General features: G+C 50.6%; 2 protein-coding genes across 3 annotated transcripts in view; both read left to right on the forward strand.

Annotated features, from left to right (window-relative positions):
- The window catches only part of SEPTIN12 (septin 12), a 121,118-nt gene extending 109,176 nt beyond the window's left edge, over positions 1–11,942 (forward strand). The window contains exons 6-11 of one of the 2 annotated variants that reach the window (XM_069734757.1): positions 685–822; positions 1,134–1,251; positions 1,495–1,590; positions 1,727–1,823; positions 2,692–2,743; positions 7,903–8,163. In XM_069734757.1, coding sequence (XP_069590858.1) covers positions 685–822; positions 1,134–1,251; positions 1,495–1,590; positions 1,727–1,823; positions 2,692–2,743; positions 7,903–8,026 — 625 coding nt within the window. In that variant the 3' untranslated portion in view covers positions 8,027–8,163. Of the gene's footprint in view, positions 1–684; positions 823–1,133; positions 1,252–1,494; positions 1,591–1,726; positions 1,824–2,691; positions 2,744–7,902 lie in introns of both variants that reach the window. The other variant, XM_069734758.1, reaches the window with a different exon arrangement.
- LOC138646187 (uncharacterized) lies at positions 9,034–10,401 on the forward strand. The gene has a single exon (XM_069735651.1). It carries the CDS (start codon positions 9,034–9,036, stop codon positions 10,399–10,401), a length of 1,368 nt encoding a protein of 455 aa, XP_069591752.1.
- Positions 11,943–20,407: the final 8,465 nt, after the last annotated feature.

Below are 20,407 nucleotides of genomic sequence, written 5' to 3' on the forward strand. Positions count from 1 at the left end.
AATTTCTACTTAATAGACGACACTTGTGGCATTTTTACTTAATAGAGGACACTTGTGGCATTTTTACTTAATAGAGGACCCTTGTGGCATTTTTACTTAATAAGGGACACTTGTGGCATTTTTACTTAATAGAGGACACTTGTGGCATTTTTACTTAATAATGGACACTTGTGGCATTTTTACTCAATAGAGGACAATTGTGGCATTTTTACTTAATAGAGGACACTTGTGGCATTTTTACTTAATAGGGGACACTCGTGTCATTTTTACGTAATAGTGGACACTCGTGGCATTTTTACTTAATAGGGGACACTCGTGTCATTTTTACTTAATGGGGGACACTCGTGTTATTTTTACTTAATAGGGAACACTTGTGGCATTTTTACTTAATAGGGGACACTCATGGCATTTTTACTTAATAGGGGACACTCATGGCATTTTTACTTAATAGGGGACACTCGTGTCATTTTTACTTAATGGGGGACACTCGTGTCATTTTTACTTAATAGGGAACACTTGTGGCATTTTTACTTAATAGGGAACACTTGTGGCATTTTTACTTAATAGGGGACACTCATGGCATTTTTACTTAATAGAGGACACTCGTGTCATTTTTACTTAACAGTGGACACTCGTAGTATGTTTACTTATTTATTAAGATAAATATTCATCTCTTTGCTTTAGTTGGGATCCGATTATCAAGTACATCCATGAGCAATATGAGAAGTACCTGAGAGAGGAGATCCTGGTTAACCGAAAACGCAGAATCCCAGACTCCCGGATTCACAGCTGCATCTACTTCATCCCCCCTACAGGCCACTGGTGAGTTGTGCTATGAAGTAAAGGTGGGCACCTCATGTCTTAGTGCTCAAACGGTCTCAAAATGTGGCATGGGGGGGGGGGTGGGGGAGACTGTAAAATTGAATATTAACTTTGTCACCTGCAGTACCACTTTTTTACCACCGCATCATAAATGTTTAATTTGCATAGACTTTATTGCAACAGCGCCCTCACTTAGAGGTTCTGGAGCTAGAAAATGTTGCTTTTTTTTGGAACATGATAATGACAGAATGGAGAATTCCTTAGAAAGTTCAGATTTACTATTCAATTTATTACGCTGTTCACTTTGTTAGGCTGAGACCCCTAGACCTGGAGTTCATGAAACGTCTGGGCCGTATTGTGAATGTAGTTCCCGTCATTGCAAAAGCCGATACGCTGACATTGGAGGAAAGGGAAGAGTTCAAACAGAGGGTAAGTGCCTGATACAGAAGGACCAGGGTATATATATATATATAGAGGAACTCGTGGTCATGTGTCCTCACTAAGAACATACAGAGCCTATAGACACATGAATGGGTTCATCATGTTGTATTGGACTATGCTGCCCCCTAGTGGCTCAGCAGTGACCTGCAGCTTACAAGAGAGCAGCAGGTAGAGAAGAGGGGTCTCTCTGATCCAACCTCTGCTCTAAGTACTGCCACGTGTCTCCCCCAGATAAGGAAGGACCTGCAGACCCACGGGATCAGTGTGTACCCCCTACCGGAGCTGGACGAAGACCCAACGGAGACTTTAATAAACGACAAGATCCGGGTAAGCAGGGGGTGCCCAGTGTTTGGAGGTACACAAACCTCTTTGCTGACCGTGTACATTGGAGCAAACCCTCAGCAGTGTGAGCAGATTATTATTACGTGTAATGTATAACCGGATCTGCGTTTCGCTCTTGCAGCAGAAGATCCCTTTCGCCGTCGTTGGGACGGACGAGGAACATCACGTAAACGGCAGGAGGATCCTGGGACGGAAGACCAAGTGGGGCATCATAGAGGGTGAGCCGTCCTAAGACGCCCCGTCCGTCTTCCTCCTCCCCACAATTAATAAGGGTGTGCGGACTGGTGTGCTCCAGGCACCAGTACTCCCAGTATCCCCAGTATGACAGCGCACAGTAGGGGAGCTGCTTCTTTCTCCTAACACCTATGGATTAATGGCTGCCGATCATCCCCATAGCCCGTCCGTTTGCCAGGACCGGCTCCCCCCCTCTCTAGTGGAGGGAGCGAGGTTCTGCAGCATCTGGTCTCCATCATGGGGAGATCTCCGCAGACAGGTCAGGAGGAGAGCAAGCGATGACGGGGGCTTTCCAGCTGCTGCCTGACATGGACCTGCAGTGCCGGAGAGAGACGTTCCCGACGTCCCCCCCCAGAGCCAAAAAACAATAACGATTACCATAACGTGACATTTGACCATTCAGAAAATTCCGATAATCCAGCACCGGACTGAAGACTGAATGATGATCTTGAATTTTAGAATTGAGCAAAATGAGTAACAAAAATGTCATCCGAAGGTCAAACCCCCACAACGTTGTCATTTTTTTTTTTACTAATTATCAGACGAGTTCCTGTAATGAGGGGAGGGGTCGGAATTCAAGGACAGCGATGACCCCCGCAGACCACCACTGAAGGGAGAGCGATAAGACACGAGGATTTAGGAAAGCCCCATGGAGCAGAAGGGACCCCTACAAAAGGGGCGACTATGATGGGGGAGGGGAGGTCATATGTGATGTATAGGTAGGAGTCAGCGTTCTATAACTCCTGCCCCCGCATGGAGGTGAATAGATGGAGAGCCGGACCCCCGGGTGGTCAGTACCCTATGATGCGTGAGACCCCCCAGAAGGTAACATTGTGCGCTTCTTTATTGCAGTGGAGAACACGTCGCACTGCGAATTTGCTGATCTGAGAGATTTGCTTATCAGGTGAGGGAACATTTACAATTATTTTTCCCAAAATTTCAGAATTGGCCTGAAACAGCCCCATCTCCCTCTCCCCCAATTACAGACAATCCCTTTATCACATGTCTCCTGGTAGGAGCAAAGGAAACAAATGACGACTGATAGTGACACAGTATTATTCTGCACTGTACTCACACAACACGGGCTTCTAAAAGGGGTGAAAGAGGCATGGACGGGGTGTGCCTAGGGAGGGTGTGCCTGGGGAGGGTGTGCCTGTGGAGGGTGTGCCTGTGGAGGGTGTGCCTGGGGAGGGTGTGCCTGTGGAGGGTGTGCCTGTGGAGGGTGTGCCTGGGAAGGGTGTGCCTAGGGAGGGTGTGCCTGGGGAGGGTGTGCCTGGGGAGGGTGTGTCTGGGGAGGGTGTGCCTGGGGAGGGTGTGCCTGGGGAGGGTGTGTCTGGGGAGGGTGTGTCTGGGGAGGGTGTGCCTGGGGAGGGTGTGCCTGGGGAGGGTGTGTGTGCGGGGAGGGTGTGTCTGGGGAGGGTGTGTCTGGGGAGGGTGTGTCTGGGGAGGGTGTTTCTGGGGAGGGTGTGCCTGGGGAGGGTGTGCCTGGGGAGGGTGTGTCCGGGGAGGGTGTGTCTGGGAGGGTATGTCTGGGGTGTGTCCGGGGAGGGTGTGTCTGGGGAGGGTGTGTCTGGAGAGGGTGTGTCTGGGGAGGGTGTGTGTGTCTAGGGAGGGTGTGTCCGGGGAGGGTGTGTCTGGGGAGGACGTACCAGTGGGGAAGTGTCTGGAAAGGGTCTGTCTGGTGGAGGTGTGTCTGGTGGGGGCATACTGATGGGGTGTGTCTGGTGGGGGCATACTGATGGGGTGTGTCTGGTGGGGGCATACTGATGGGGTGTGTCTGGTGGGGGTGTACTGATGGGGTGTGTCTGGTGGGGGCATACTGATGGGGTGTGTCTGGTGGGGGCATACTGATGGGGTGTGTCTGGTGGGGGTGTACTGATGGGGTGTGTCTGGTGGGGGTGTACTAATGGTGTGTCTGGTGGGGGTGTACTGATGGGGTGTGTCTGGTGGGGGTGTACTGATGGGGTGTGTCTGGTGGGGGTGTACTGATGGGGTTGTGTCTGGTGGGGGTGTACTGATGGGGTGTGTCTGGTGGGGGTGTACTGATGGGGTGTGTCTGGTGGGGGTGTACTAATGGGGTGTGTCTGGTGGGGGTGTACTAATGGTGTGTCTGGTGGGGGTGTACTGATGGGGTGTGTCTGGTGGGGGTGTACTAATGGGGTGTGTCTGGTGGGGGTGTACTAATGGTGTGTCTGGTGGGGGTGTACTAATGGTGTGTCTGGTGGGGGTGTACTGATGGGGTGTGTCTGGTGGGGGTGTACTGATGGGGTGTGTCTGGTGGGGGTGTACTGATGGGGTTGTGTCTGGTGGGGGTGTACTGATGGGGTGTGTCTGGTGGGGGTGTACTGATGGGGTTGTGTCTGGTGGGGGTGTACTGATGGGGTGTGTCTGGTGGGGGTGTACTGATGGGGTGTGTCTGGTGGGGGTGTACTGATGGGGTGTGTCTGGTGGGGGTGTACTGATGGGGTGTGTCTGGTGGGGGTGTACTGATGGGGTGTGTCTGGTGGGGGTGTACTAATGGGGCGTGTCTGGTGGGGGTGTACTAATGGTGTGTCTGGTGGGGGTGTACTGATGGGGTGTGTCTGGTGGGGGTGTACTAATGGGGTGTGTCTGGTGGGGGTGTACTAATGGTGTGTCTGGTGGGGGTGTACTGATGGGGTGTGTCTGGTGGGGGTGTACTGATGGGGTGTGTCTGGTGGGGGTGTACTGATGGGGTTGTGTCTGGTGGGGGTGTACTGATGGGGTGTGTCTGGTGGGGGTGTACTAATGGTGTGTCTGGTGGGGGTGTACTGATGGGGTGTGTCTGGTGGGGGTGTACTAATGGGGTGTGTCTGGTGGGGGTGTACTAATGGTGTGTCTGGTGGGGGTGTACTGATGGGGTGTGTCTGGTGGGGGTGTACTGATGGGGTGTGTCTGGTGGGGGTGTACTGATGGGGTGTGTCTGGTGGGGGTGTACTGATGGGGTGTGTCTGGTGGGGGTGTACTGATGGGGTGTGTCTGGTGGGGGTGTACTAATGGGGTGTGTCTGGTGGGGGTGTACTAATGGTGTGTCTGGTGGGCGTGTACTGATGGGGTGTGTCTGGTGGGGGTGTACTAATGGAGTGTCTGGTGGGGGTGTACTGATGGGAGGGACGTCTGGTGGGGGTGTACTGATGGGGTGTGTCTGGTGGGGGTGTACTGATGGGGTGTGTCTGGTGGGGGTGTACTAATGGGGTGTGTCTGGTGGGGGTGTACTAATGGTGTGTCTGGTGGGGGTGTACTGATGGGAGGGACGTCTGGTGGGGGTGTACTGATGGGGTGTGTCTGGTGGGGGTGTACTGATGGGGTGTGTCTGGTGGGGGTGTACTAATGGTGTGTCTGGTGGGGGTGTACTGATGGGAGGGACGTCTGTCGGGGGTGTACTGATGGGGTGTGTCTGGTGGGGGTGTACTAATGGGGTGTGTCTGGTGGGGGTGTACTGATGGAGGTGTGTTTGATGGGGTGTGTCTGGTGGGGGTGTACTGATGGGGGGACATCTGGTGGGGGTGTACTGATGGGGTGTGTCTGGTGGGGGTGTACTGATGGGGGGACATCTGGTGGGGGTGTACTGATGGGGTGTGTCTGGTGGGGGTGTACTGATGGGGTGTGTCTGGTTGGGGTGTACTGATGGGGGTGTGTTTTATGGGGGTGTACTGATGGGGTGTCTGGTGGGGGTGTTCTGATGGGGTGTCTGGTGGGGGTGTACTGATGGGGTGTGTCTGGTGGGGGTGTACTGATCGGGTGTGTCTGGTGGGGGTGTACTGATGGGGGGACGTCTGGTGGGGGTGTACTGATGGGGTGTGTCTGGTGGGGGTGTACTGATGGGGTGTCTGGTGGGGGTTACTGATGGGGGGACATCTGGTGGGGGTGTAATGATGGGGTGTGTCTGGTGGGGGTGTACTGATAGGGGGACGTCTGGTGGGGGTGTGTCTGGTGGGGGTGTTCTGATGGGGTGTGTCTGGTGGGGGTGTACTGATGGGGGGACGTCTGGTGGGGGTGTACTGATGGGGTGTCTGGTGGGGGTGTACTGATGGGGGGACGTCTGGTGGGGGTGTACTGATGGGGTGTCTGGTGGGGGTGTACTGATGGGGGGACGTCTGGTGGGGGTGTTCTGATGGGGTGTGTCTGGTGGGGGTGTACTGATGGGGGGACGTCTGGTGGGGGTGTACTGATGGGGACGTCTGGTGGGGGTGTACTGATGGGGTGTGTCTGGTGGGGTTGTACTGATGGGGGGACATCTGGTGGGGGTGTACTGATGGGGTGTCTGATGGTGTACTGATGGGGGACATCTGGTGGGGGTGTACTGATGGGGGGACATCTGGTGGGGGTGTACTGATGGGGTGTCTGATGGTGTACTGATGGGGGACATCTGGTGGGGGTGTACTGATGGGGGGACATCTGGTGGGGGTGTACTGAAGGGGGGACATCTGGTGGGGGTGTACTGATGGGGGACATCTGGTGGGGGTGTACTGATGGGGGACGTCTGGTGGGGGTGTACTGATGGGGGACGTCTGGTGGGGGTGTACTGATGGGGGGACGTCTGGTGGGGATGTACTGATGGGGGGACGTCTGGTGGGGGTGTACTGATGGGGGGACATCTGGTGGGGGTGTGTCTGTTGGGGGTGTACTGATGGGGGGACGTCTGGTGGGGGTGTACTGATGGGGGGACGTCTGGTGGGGGTGTACTGATGTGGGGACGTCTGGTGGGGGTGTGTCTGTCGGGGGTGTACTGATGGGGGGACGTCTGGTGGGGGTGTACTGATGGGGACGTCTGGTGGGGGTGTACTGATGGGGGGACGTCTGGTGGGGGTGTACTGATGGGGGGACGTCTGGTGGGGGTGTGTCTGTTGGGGGTGTACTGATGGGGGGACGTCTGGTGGGGGTGTACTGATGGGGGGACGTCTGGTGGGGGTGTACTGATGGGGGGACGTCTGGTGGGGGTGTGTCTGTCGGGGGTGTACTGATGGGGGTACGTCTGGTGGGGGTGTACTGATGGGCGGACATCTGTCGGGGGTGTACTGATGGGGGGACGTCTGGTGGGGGTGTATTGATGGGCGGACGTCTGTCGGGGGTGTACTGATGGGGGGACGTCTGGTGGGGTGTACTGATGGGGTGTGTCTGGTGGGGTGTACTGATGGGGGGACGTCTGGTGGGGGTGTACTGATGGGGGGACGTCTGGTGGGGGTGTACTGATGGGGGGACGTCTGGTGGGGGTGTGTCTGTCGGGGGTGTACTGATGGGGGTACGTCTGGTGGGGGTGTACTGATGGGCGGACGTCTGTCGGGGGTGTACTGATGGGGGGACGTCTGGTGGGGGTGTATTGATGGGCGGACGTCTGTCGGGGGTGTACTGATGGGGGGACGTCTGGTGGGGTGTACTGATGGGGTGTGTCTGGTGGGGTGTACTGATGGGGGGACGTCTGGTGGGGGTGTACTGATGGGGGGACGTCTGGTGGGGGTGTACTGATGGGGGGACGTCTGGTGGGGGTGTGTCTGTCGGGGGTGTACTGATGGGGGGACGTCTGGTGGGGGTGTACTGATGGACGGACGTCTGTCGGGGGTGTACTGATGGGCGGACGTCTGTCGGGGGTGTACTGATGGGGGGACGTCTGGTGGGGTGTACTGATGGGGTGTGTCTGGTTGGGTGTACTGATGGGGGGACGTCTGGTGGGGGTGTACTGATGGGGGGACGTCTGGTGGGGGTGTACTGATGGGGGGACGTCTGGTGGGGGTGTGTCTGTCGGGGGTGTACTGATGGGGGGACGTCTGGTGGGGGTGTACTGATGGACGGACGTCTGTCGGGGGTGTACTGATGGGCGGACGTCTGTCGGGGGTGTACTGATGGGGGGACGTCTGGTGGGGGTGTACTGATGGGCGGACGTCTGTCGGGGGTGTACTGATGGGGGACGTCTGGTGGTGTTGTGTGTTTGGTAAGGAAATGTGTTCGCCTCTTTTGCCTGACATTGGCCAGTACTATCGTATGTCTCCGACTTTTGCTTAGATGAGGTCTCCTTCAATTAGATTGTGTCTTTTTCCCCTCTTATAGATCCAACCTGCAGGACCTGAAAGACATCACCCACAACATCCACTACGAGTCCTACCGGATTGGCCGGCTGAGCGAGAAGATGAACGGCACTCCGTCACAGCTGAAGGCTCCGTCCAGCCTCTGAGGCGCGGGCGATGGCTCCGTAGAGTGCCTGCGTAATGGACGTATCGGCTCACTGCCGGACTTGCTGCACCCTGGACAGCGGCAGACTCACCACCACGAGCCCCCGCCGATGTATCTGTCAACACTGCCAATATATATATATATACCAGAGATGCCAGGCACTGCCAGAGTCTTCTGCTCACCACGGCTCGGCGATGGCCAATGTCAATCACTCATAAATCCAATTGATCACATGTCATTCAAAAGCAGCGGGTACAAGTGAAAGGCAACAGCCCAAATGAATTGGCTGCCACTTGGGAGCCGGCATTGCTGACAAATACCACACATTTTTTAACACTGGTGGACGTCTCAATGTTGGTCTACCAAATTAGCGTTAGAGGAACCTCGATGGTCACTCAAGTTCTCATCTAAAATGTATTGTGTGGAACCGATGCCAAGAGGAATGTCCTCACATCACATTAGTGCCAGTCTACTAATGATACCCACGCTCGTTACCGATTTACCTAAAAGGTGCACTCCTCTAGACAACCGTTCTATGGTCATGACTACCAGGTTGTCTGACTCACTGGCCAACTATCGGCTACTCAGTGGACTTGTATTCCATCACCACCAGCTTGTATGCCCGGCATCCCATCACCACCAGCTTGTATGCCCGGCATCCCATCACCACCAGCTTGTATACCCAGCATCCCATCACCACCAGCTTGTATGCCCGGCATCCCATCACCACCAGCTTGTATGCCCAGCATCCCTTCACCTCCAACTTGTATGCCCGGCATCCCATCACCACCAGCTTGTATGCCCGGCATCCCATCACCACCAGCTTGTATACCCAGCATCCCATCACCACCAGCTTGTATACCCAGCATCCCATCACCACCAGCTTGTATGCCCGGCATCCCATCACCACCAGCTTGTATGCCCAGCATCCCATCACCTCCAGCTTGTATGCCCGGCATCCCATCACCACCAGCTTGTATACCCAGCATCCCATCACCACCAGCTTGTATGCCCGGCATCCCATCACCACCAGCTTGTATGCCCGGCATCCCATCACCACCAGCTTGTATACCCAGCATCCCATCACCACCAGCTTGTATGCCCGGCATCCCATCACCACCAGCTTGTATGCCCGGCATCCCATCACCTCCAGCTTGTATGCCCAGCATCCCATCACCAACAGCTTGTATGCCCGGCATCCCATCACCAGCAACCTGCATGCCCAACATCCCATCACCACCAGCTTGTATTCCCGGCATCCCATCACCAGCAGCTTGTATGCCCAATTTCCCATCACCACCAGCTTGTATGCCCAACATCCCATCACCACCAGCTTGTATGCCCGGCATCCCATCACCACCAGCTTGTATACCCAGCATCCCATCACCACCAGCTTGTATGCCCGGCATCCCATCACCACCAGCTTGTATGCCCAGCATCCCTTCACCTCCAGCTTGTATGCCCGGCATCCCATCACCACCAGCTTGTATGCCCGGCATCCCATCACCACCAGCTTGTATACCCAGCATCCCATCACCACCAGCTTGTATACCCAGCATCCCATCACCACCAGCTTGTATGCCCGGCATCCCATCACCACCAGCTTGTATGCCCGGCATCCCATCACCTCCAGCTTGTATGCCCGGCATCCCATCACCACCAGCTTGTATACCCGGCATCCCATCACCACCAGCTTGTATGCCCGGCATCCCATCACCACCAGCTTGTATGCCCGGCATCCCATCACCACCAGCTTGTATACCCAGCATCCCATCACCACCAGCTTGTATGCCCGGCATCCCATCACCACCAGCTTGTATGCCCGGCATCCCATCACCTCCAGCTTGTATGCCCAGCATCCCATCACCAACAGCTTGTATGCCCGGCATCCCATCACCACCAACCTGCATGCCCAACATCCCATCACCACCAGCTTGTATTCCCGGCATCCCATCACCAGCAGCTTGTATGCCCAATTTCCCATCACCACCAGCTTGTATGCCCAACATCCCATCACCACCAGCTTGTATGCCCGGCATCCCATCTTCACCAGCTTGTATGCCCAGCATCCCATCACAGCCAGCTTGTATGCCTGGCATCCCATCTTCACCAGCTTGTATGCCCGGCATCCCATCACCACCAGCTTGTATGCCTGGCATCCCATCACTACCAGCTTGTATGCCCAGCATTCCATCACCACTAGCTTGTATACCCAGCATCCCATCACCACCAACCTGTATGCCCAACATCCCATCACCACCAGCTTGTATGCCCGGCATCCCATCACCACCAACTTGTATGCCCAATATCCCATCACCACCAGCTTGTATGCCCGGCATCCCATCACCACAAGCTTGTATGCCCGGCATCCCATGACCACCAGCTTGTATGCCCAGCATCCCATAACCACCAGCTTGTATGCCTGGGATCCCGTCATCACCAGCTTGCATGCCCGGCATCCCATCACCACCAACCTGCATGCCCAACATCCCATCACCACCAGCTTGTATGCCCGGCATTCCATCACCACCAGCTTGTATGCCCAGCATCCCATCACCACCAGCTTGTATGCCCGGCATCCCATCACCACCAACCTGTATGCCCAACATCCTATCACCACCAGCTTGTATGCCCGGCATCCCATCACCACCAGCTTGTATGCCCAATATCCCATCACCACCAGCTTGTATGCCCGGCACCCCATCACCACCAGCTTGTATGCCCGGCATCCCATCACCACCAGCTTGTATTCCCGGCATCCCATCACCACCAGCTTGTATGCCCGGCATCCCATCACCACCAGCTTGTATGCCCGGCATCCCATCACCAGCAGCTTGTATTCCCGGCATCCCATCACCACCAGCTTGTATGCCCGGCATCCCATCACCACCAGCTTGTATGCCCGGCATCCCATCACCACCAACCTGCATGCCCAACATCCCATCACCACCAGCTTGTATGCCCGGCATCCCATCACCACCAGCTTGTATTCCCGGCATCCCATCACCACCAGCTTGTATGCCCGGCATCCCATCACCACCAGCTTGTATGCCCGGCATCCCATCACCACCAGCTTGTATTCCCGGCATCCCATCACCACCAGCTTGTTTGCCCGGCATCCCATCACCACCAGCTTGTATGCCCGGCATCCCATCACCACCAGCTTGTATGCCCGGCACCCCATCACAACTAGCTTGTATGCCCGGCATCCCATCACCACCAGCTTGTATGCCCGGCACCCCATCACAACTAGCTTGTATGCCCGGCATCCCATCACCACCAGCTTGTATGCCCAGCATCCCATCACCACCACTCAGCCGTGACTGGCCCCCAAGGATGACACAAGCCTGATCCCACCATGTTTCTAGTATTATCACATCCACCTTGTCTTGCGGGCTGAATGTACACCCGTTATTACACCAGTCTGAGCTGCTGATCGTTGGCCCGTGCCCACAGTCCGCCACCAGCTATAGCAATATACAACGGCAGTATCGACCAAAAATCCATGAGGAGGAGACGGCCGGCGTGTGGCCTGCGACATTTCTATTTTCCTAAGATTTGTATATGTTTCTATATAAAGGACCAATACTGCAAGAAAATTAACCCAACACGGGGCCCCGGAGACGGACGTGTGGGTCGCTGCCCTCCAGGATGAATGACGTCTACAGGAAGGAGAGATTCTTCAATGGAGATATCAGACTTTAAAGAAAGACAAGACACAATTATATAAAATGTTATCGCACACAGGTTTTTTTTTTCTTCAGATCTTTTTATCAAATTATTTACAATATGAGAATCTTTCATTTTGTCTGTTTTATATGTAAAGCGAAACCGGGTCCATATTGTATCTGCTATTATTTTCTATACTGTTCCCTCAGTCTGAGATTATCTATAAATAAAAAGTATTTCAGACCGGACCTTACATGTGTAGATAATATATCCATGAGTGGAAGTAATACTTCCCCCCCATGTACAAGAATATAGCTACTATAATGCTGCCCCTATGTGCAAGAATATAACTACTATAATACTGCTCCTATGTACAAGAATATAACTACTATAATACTGCTCCTATGTACAAGAATATAACTACTATAATACTGCTCCTATGTATAAGAATATAACTACTATAATACTGCCCTATGTACAAGAATATAACTACTATAATACTGCTCCTATGTACAAGAATATAACTACTATAATACTGCCCCTATGTACAAGAATATAACTACTATAATACTGCTCCTATGTACAAGAATATAACTACTATAATACTGCCCCTATGTATAAGAATATAACTACTATAATACTGCCCTATGTACAAGAATATAACTACTATAATACTGCTCCTATGTACAAGAATATAACTACTATAATACTGCCCCTATGTACAAGAATATAACTACTATAATACTGCTCCTATGTACAAGAATATAACTACTATAATACTGCTCCTATGTACAAGAATATAACTACTATAATACTGCTCCTATGTACAAGAATATAACTACTATAATACTGCCCCTATGTATAAGAATATAACTACTATAATACTGCCCTATGTACAAGAATATAACTACTATAATACTGCTCCTATGTACAAGAATATAACTACTATAATACTGCCCCTATGTACAAGAATATAGCTACTATAATACTACCCCTATGTACAAGAATATAACTACTATAATACTGCCCCTATGTACAAGAATATAGCTACTATAATACTGCCCCTATGTACAAGAATATAACTACTATAATACTGCTCCTATGTACAAGAATATAACTACTATAATACTGCTCCTATGTACAAGAATATAACTACTATAATACTGCCCCTATGTACAAGAATATAACTACTATAATACTGCCCCTATGTACAAGAATATAACTACTATAATACTGCCCCTATGTATAAGAATATAACTACTATAATACTGCTCCTATGTACAAGAATATAACTACTATAATACTGCCCCCTATGTACAAGAATATAACTACTATAATACTGCCCCTATGTACAAGAATATAACTACTATAATACTGCTCCTATGTACAAGAATATAACTACTATAATACTGCCCCTATGTACAAGAATATAACTACTATAATACTGCCCCTATGTACAAGAATATAACTACTATAATACTGCCCCTATGTACAAGAATATAACTACTATAATACTGCCCCTATGTATAAGAATATAACTACTATAATACTGCCCCTATGTACAAGAATATAACTACTATAATACTGCTCCTATGTACAAGAATATAACTACTATAATACTGCCCCTATGTACAAGAATATAACTACTATAATACTGCCCTATGTACAAGAATATAACTACTATAATACTGCTCCTATGTACAAGAATATAACTACTATAATACTGCCCCTATGTACAAGAATATAACTACTATAATACTGCCCTATGTACAAGAATATAACTACTATAATACTGCTCCTATGTACAAGAATATAACTGCTATAATACTGCTCCTATGTACAAGAATATAACTGCTATAATACTGCCCCTATGTACAAGAATATAATAACTACACATATAGACATATATAGAGACTAGATGGTGGCCCGATTCTAACGCATCGGGTATTCTAGAATATCCATGTCCACATAGTATATTGCCCAGCGACATAGTATATTGCCCAGCCACGTAGTATATTGCCCAACCACATAGTATATTGCCCAGCCACATAGTATATTGCCCAGCCACGTAGTATATTGCCCAACCACATAGTATATTGCCCAGCCACGTAGTATATTGCCCAGCCACGTAGTATATTGCCCAGCCACGTAGTATATTGCCCAGCCACGTAGTATATTGCCCAGCCACGTAGTATATTGTCCAGCCACATAGTATATAGCACAGCCACGTAGTATGTTGCCCAGCCACGTAGTATATTGCCCAGCCACGTAGTATATTGCCCAGCGACATAGTATATTGCCCAGCCACGTAGTATATTGCCCAACCACATAGTATATAGCACAGCCACGTAGTATATTGCCCAGCCACGTAGTATATTGCCCAGCGATGTAGTATATTGCCCAGCCACGTAGTATATTGCCCAACCACATAGTATATTGCCCAGCCACGTAGTATATTGCCCAGCCACGTAGTATATTGCCCAGCCACGTAGTATATTGCCCAGCCACGTAGTATATTGCCCAACCACATAGTATATTGCCCAGCCACGTAGTATATTGCCCAGCCACGTAGTATATTGCCCAGCCACGTAGTATATTGCCCAGCTACGTAGCATATTGCCCAGCCACGTAGTATATTGTCCAGCCACATAGTATATAGCACAGCCACGTAGTATGTTGCCCAGCCACGTAGTATATTGCCCAGCCACGTAGTATATTGCCCAGCCATGTAGTATATTGCCCAGCGACATAGTATATTGCCCAGCCACGTAGTATATTGCCCAACCACATAGTATATTGCCCAGCCACGTAGTATATTGCCCAGCCACGTAGTATATTGCCCAGCCACGTAGTATATTGCCCAGCCACGTAGTATATTGCCCAGCTACGTAGTATATTGCCCAGCCACGTAGTATATTGTCCAGCCACATAGTATATAGCACAGCCACGTAGTATATTGCCCAGCCACGTAGTATATTGCCCAACCACATAGTATATTGCCCAGCCACGTAGTATATTGCCCAGCCACGTAGTATATTGCCCAGCCACGTAGTATATTGCCCAGCCACGTAGTATATTGCCCAGCCACGTAGTATATTGCCCAGCTACGTAGTATATTGCCCAGCCACGTAGTATATTGTCCAGCCACATAGTATATAGCACAGCCACGTAGTATATTGCCCAGCCACGTAGTATATTGCCCAGCGACATAGTATATTGCCCAGCCACGTAGTATATTGCCCAGCCACGTAGTATATTGCCCAGCCATGTAGTATATTGCCCAGCCACGTAGTATATTGCCCAGCCACGTAGTATATTGCCCAGCCACGTAGTATATTGCCCAGCCACGTAGTATATTGCCCAGCGATGTAGTATATTGCCCAGCCACGTAGTATATTGCCCAGCCACGTAGTATATTGCCCAGCCACGTAGTATATTGCCCAGCCACGTAGTATATTGCCCAGCCACGTAGTATATTGCCCAGCTACGTAGTATATTGCCCAGCCACGTAGTATATTGTCCAGCCACGTAGTATATAGCACAGCCACGTAGTATATTGCCCAGCCACGTAGTATATTGCCCAGCGACATAGTATATTGCCCAGCCACGTAGTATATTGCCCAACCACATAGTATATTGCCCAGCCACATAGTATATTGCCCAGCCACGTAGTATATTGCCCAGCCACGTAGTATATTGCCCAGCCATGTAGTATATTGCCCAGCCACGTAGTATATTGTCCAGCCACATAGTATATAGCACAGCCCACAGAGTACGGTGTATTGCCCAGCCACGTAGTATATTTTCCAGCCAAGTAGTATATTGCTCAGCCACGTAGTATATTGCCCAGCCACGTAGTATATTGTCCAGCCACGTAGTATATTGCCCAGCCACATAGTATATAGCACAGCCCACATAGTACAGTATATTGCCCAGTCACATAGTATATTGCCCAGCTACGTAGTATATTGGCCAGTCACGTAGTATATTGCCCAGCTACGTAGTATATTGCCCAGTCATGTAGTATATTGCCCAGCCACGTAGTATATTGTCCAGCCACATAGTATATTGCCCAGCTACGTAGTATATTGGCCAGTCACGTAGTATATTGCCCAGCGACATAGTATATTGCCCAGCCACGTAGTATATTGCCCAGCCACATAGTATATTGCCCAGCCACGTAGTATATTGCCCAGCCATGTAGTATATTGCCCAGCCACGTAGTATATTGCCCAGCCACGTAGTATATTGCCCAGCCACATAGTATATTGCCCAGCCACGTAGTATATTGCCCAGCTACGTAGTATATTGCCCAGCCACATAGTATATTGTCCAGCCACATAGTATATAGCACAGCCCACAGAGTACGGTATATTGCCCAGCCACGTAGTATATTTTCCAGCCACGTAGTATATTGCTCAGCCACGTAGTATATTGCCCAGCCACGTAGTATATTGTCCAGCCACGTAGTATATTGCCCAGCCACATAGTATATAGCACAGCCCACATAGTACAGTATATTGCCCAGTCACATAGTATATTGCCCAGCTACGTAGTATATTGGCCAGTCACGTAGTATATTGCCCAGCTACGTAGTATATTGCCCAGTCATGTAGTATATTGCCCAGCCACGTAGTATATTGTCCAGCCACATAGTATATTGCCCAGCTACGTAGTATATTGGCCAGTCACGTAGTATATTGCCCAGCGACATAGTATATTGCCCAGCCACGTAGTATATTGCCCAGCCACATAGTATATTGCCCAGCCACGTAGTATATTGCCCAGCCATGTAGTATATTGCCCAGCCACGTAGTATATTGCCCAGCCACGTAGTATATTGCCCAGCCACATAGTATATTGCCCAGCCACGTAGTATATTGCCCAGCTACGTAGTATATTGCCCAGCCACGTAGTATATTGTCCAGCCACATAGTATATAGCACAGCCCACAGAGTACGGTATATTGCCCAGCCACGTAGTATATTTTCCAGCCACGTAGTATATTGCTCAGCCACGTAGTATATTGCCCAGCCACGTAGTATATTGTCCAGCCACGTAGTATATTGCCCAGCCACATAGTATATAGCACAGCCCACATAGTACAGTATATTGCCCAGTCACGTAGTATATTGACCATGCTACGTAGTATATTGCCCAGCCACGTAGTATATTGCCCAGCACAGAGCCACGTAGTATAGAGACATAAAAATAAACATATACTCACCTTCCGAAGGCCCGTTGAAGTCCTGCTATACTCACCCTCCGCCGCCTTTCCTGCTCCTCGCCACGCTCCCGGGACCGCTCCATTGCAAGCAGCAGCTTCCGGTGGTCCCAGGGCTGGTGTGCGCAGGACCTGTGAGGACGTCGCGGTCACATGACCGTGACGTCACGGCAGGTCCTTGTCGAACACCAGTCCTGGAACCGGAAGCTGCCACTTGCAATGGAGCTGTCCCGGGAGCGTGGCGAGGAGCAGGAAAGGCGGCGGAGGGTGAGTATAGCAGGTTTTTTGGTTTTTTTTATTATTTTTAACATGACATATTTTTACTATTGATGCTGCATAGGCAGCAACAATAGTAAATAGTTGGAGACACACAGGGTTAATAGCAGCGGTAACAGAGTGCGTTACACCGTGGGCCGTTACCGCTGCCATTAACCCTGTGTGAGCGGTGAGCGGAGGGGATTACGGAGCGGGCGCCGGGCAGTGAGTGCGGGGGAGTAGGGGAGGGACTAATCGGACTGTGCCCGTCGCTGATTGGTCGCGGCAGCCATGACAGGCAGCTGCCGAGACCAATCAGCGAATGAATAACCGTGACAGAAGGACAGACAGACGGAAGTGACCCTTAGACAATTATCTATATAGATATTTAGCACTTTCAGCTGCTCCATTTTCTTGTTTCTTGTAGTCCGCCATATGTGCGGTCGGCCCAGGCTAACACTTCACCATCTGGGCAGGCAGCCTGTGTGGTCAGCTGTATGATGGGTGCAGTGGTGTGAGCAGGGATGATGGGTGTTAGTTACACTTTCTTTATGGATTGCTGTTAGGGTGGGTCATAAAGTGAACATCTGATGGATCCATTCTTTCCTTGATGTGACATTTATGTAATACTCCCTCCTCTACACTCCACTGAGTCTCTAATACTCAGATCCTTTGTATTTTTATTTTCACCATCTCTGCTTGCTGTCAATAATTGGAAACATTCTTGTAAACATTATTCAGGAGCTTTGGCTGTAATATACTTTTTGTACACTAGATGGCGACATCTACCACTATTTTCTTATCTGACAAAGTTGTGAAACTTTTGGGCAGAGTTATTAGTTATTAGTACTTTTGAGTATTTGCTCGCAGCGAGTTCTCGGGAATTCGCCTCCTCAGAGATTAGGGAGTGACCAGGTCTCAGCGTTGCTTAACAGTTTGTGTTATTGCCAGAGGTGTAACTTAAGCCCCTGGGTCCCAATGCAAAATCTGTGCCGGTCCCTGCGCCCCATCTACTATGGGGGTCTGTATTACTGGTGTTTTCTTATATGGGGGGGAATTTGGTCCCCATCACACCCCGGGACCTGGGTGCAATTCTCATCTCTGTACCCCCTAAGCCTCTGCTGCCAAAGTGGGTCCATATGCCCCTCTGCCCCATAACTGACGTGCATTATAAATGATAAGTGGAGACCCCAGTATATTGGAAGTGGGGGGTCTGGTACAATGTGGGTGGGGGGCCATGTACATGGCAGGTAGGGGCCCCGATACATGGTAGGTGGGGGCCCGTCACAGCTGTGCTCAGGCAGGAGAATAGTTAATCAAACATGTACACACAGCACTATTGTGAGGGCGGTAGGGCGTGACGTGTCAGCCTGTAATCATTAACCAGAACCTACAACTCTAAGTACTTGGACAGGTGTGCCGCCATATAGTGTGTCGCCATATAGCGTGCCGCCATATAGTGTGTCGTCATATAGTGTGTCGCCATATAGCGTGCCGCCATATAGTGTGTCGCCATATAGCGTGCCGCCATATAGTGTGTCGTCATATAGTGTGCCGCCATATAGTGTGTCGTCATATAGTGTGCCGCCATATAGTGTGTCGCCATATAGTGTGCCACCATATAGTGTGTCGTCATATAGTGTGCCGCCATATAGTGTGTCGTCATATAGTGTGCCGCCATATAGTGTGTCGCCTTATAGTGTGTCGCTCCCTCTGTTGTCCTCATTCACCCACTTTGTGACCTAAACATAGAATTTATGGTCCCTCGCCCGGATTTATCACTTGTATCAGTCCTCTCTGGTGCTCTGGAATTCTGTTCATGAATCAGATAGCTGAGGATGGACAGGGCTCTTGGTCCTACTTTTCAATACTTCTTCCTTTTGATTGTCTTCTGGCAGGACATGCTGGGAGTTGTAGTACCACCCAGTCCAGTGTAATGTGACCTGTATCCGTGATGGCGGTGGCTCTTTTGTAAATCATGATGACCTTGCTCTGGGGTCCGTGTTCCACCCAGCAGCTGCCATAAAAGAGGCGACTGCAGCGATAAAGGACCAGGGACCGTCCGCCATTATTAGCAAGAGCGGATTATGGGGACGGGGAGCGCACGGCAGACTACAGAGGCCGAAATCAGAGATCGTCCATAGCTGCTGCTGAGCTGTGTATCTAATCCTCTCCTGTGTGATACTGTCTGCTGAGCCGTGTATCTAATCCTATCCTGTATGATACTGACTGCTGAGCCGTGTATCTAATCCTCTCCTGTGTGATACTGACTGCTGAGCCGTGTATCTAATCCTATCCTGTGTGATACTGACTGCTGAGCCGTGTATCTAATCCTATCCTGTGTGATACTGTGCTGAGCCGTGTATCTAATCCTATCCTGTGTGATACTGACTGCTGAGCCGTGTATCTAATCCTCTCCTGTGTGATACTGACTGCTGAGCCGTGTATCTAATCCTCTCCTGTGTGATACTGACTGCTGAGCAGTGTATCTAATCCTATCCTTTGTGATACTGACTGCTGAGCCATGTATCTAATCCTATCCTGTGTGATACTGTCTGCTGAGCCATGTATCTAATCCTATCCTGTGTGATACTGACTGCTGAGCTGTGTATCTAATCCTATCATGTGTGATACTGTCTGCTGAGCCGTGTATCTAATCCTCTCCTGTGATACTGTCTGCTGAGCCGTGTATCTAATCCTATCCTGTGTGATACTGTCTGCTGAGCTGTGTATCTAATCCTATCATGTGTGATACTGTCTGCTGAGCCGTGTATCTAATCCTCTCCTGTGATACTGTCTGCTGAGCCGTGTATCTAATCCTCTCCTGTGTGATACTGTCTGCTGAGCCGTGTATCTAATCCTCTCCTGTGTGATACTGACTGCTGAGCAGTGTATCTAATCCTATCCTTTGTGATACTGACTGCTGAGCCATGTATCTAATCCTATCCTGTGTGATACTGTCTGCTGAGCCATGTATCTAATCCTATCCTGTGTGATACTGACTGCTGAGCTGTGTATCTAATCCTATCATGTGTGATACTGTCTGCTGAGCCGTGTATCTAATCCTCTCCTGTGATACTGTCTGCTGAGCCGTGTATCTAATCCTATCCTGTGTGATACTGTCTGCTGAGCTGTGTATCTAATCCTATCATGTGTGATACTGTCTGCTGAGCCGTGTATCTAATCCTCTCCTGTGATACTGTCTGCTGAGCCGTGTATCTAATCCTATCCTGT

The sequence above is a fragment of the Ranitomeya imitator genome, chromosome 7, assembly GCF_032444005.1.
Source record: "Ranitomeya imitator isolate aRanImi1 chromosome 7, aRanImi1.pri, whole genome shotgun sequence".
Taxonomy (NCBI): Eukaryota; Metazoa; Chordata; class Amphibia; order Anura; family Dendrobatidae; genus Ranitomeya; species Ranitomeya imitator.

What these genes read in the sequence shown, in the direction of transcription:
- LOC138646187 (XM_069735651.1), top strand. Translation starts at nt 9,034, where the DNA reads ATGCCCGGCATCCCATCACCACCAGCTTGTATGCCCGGCATCCCATCA.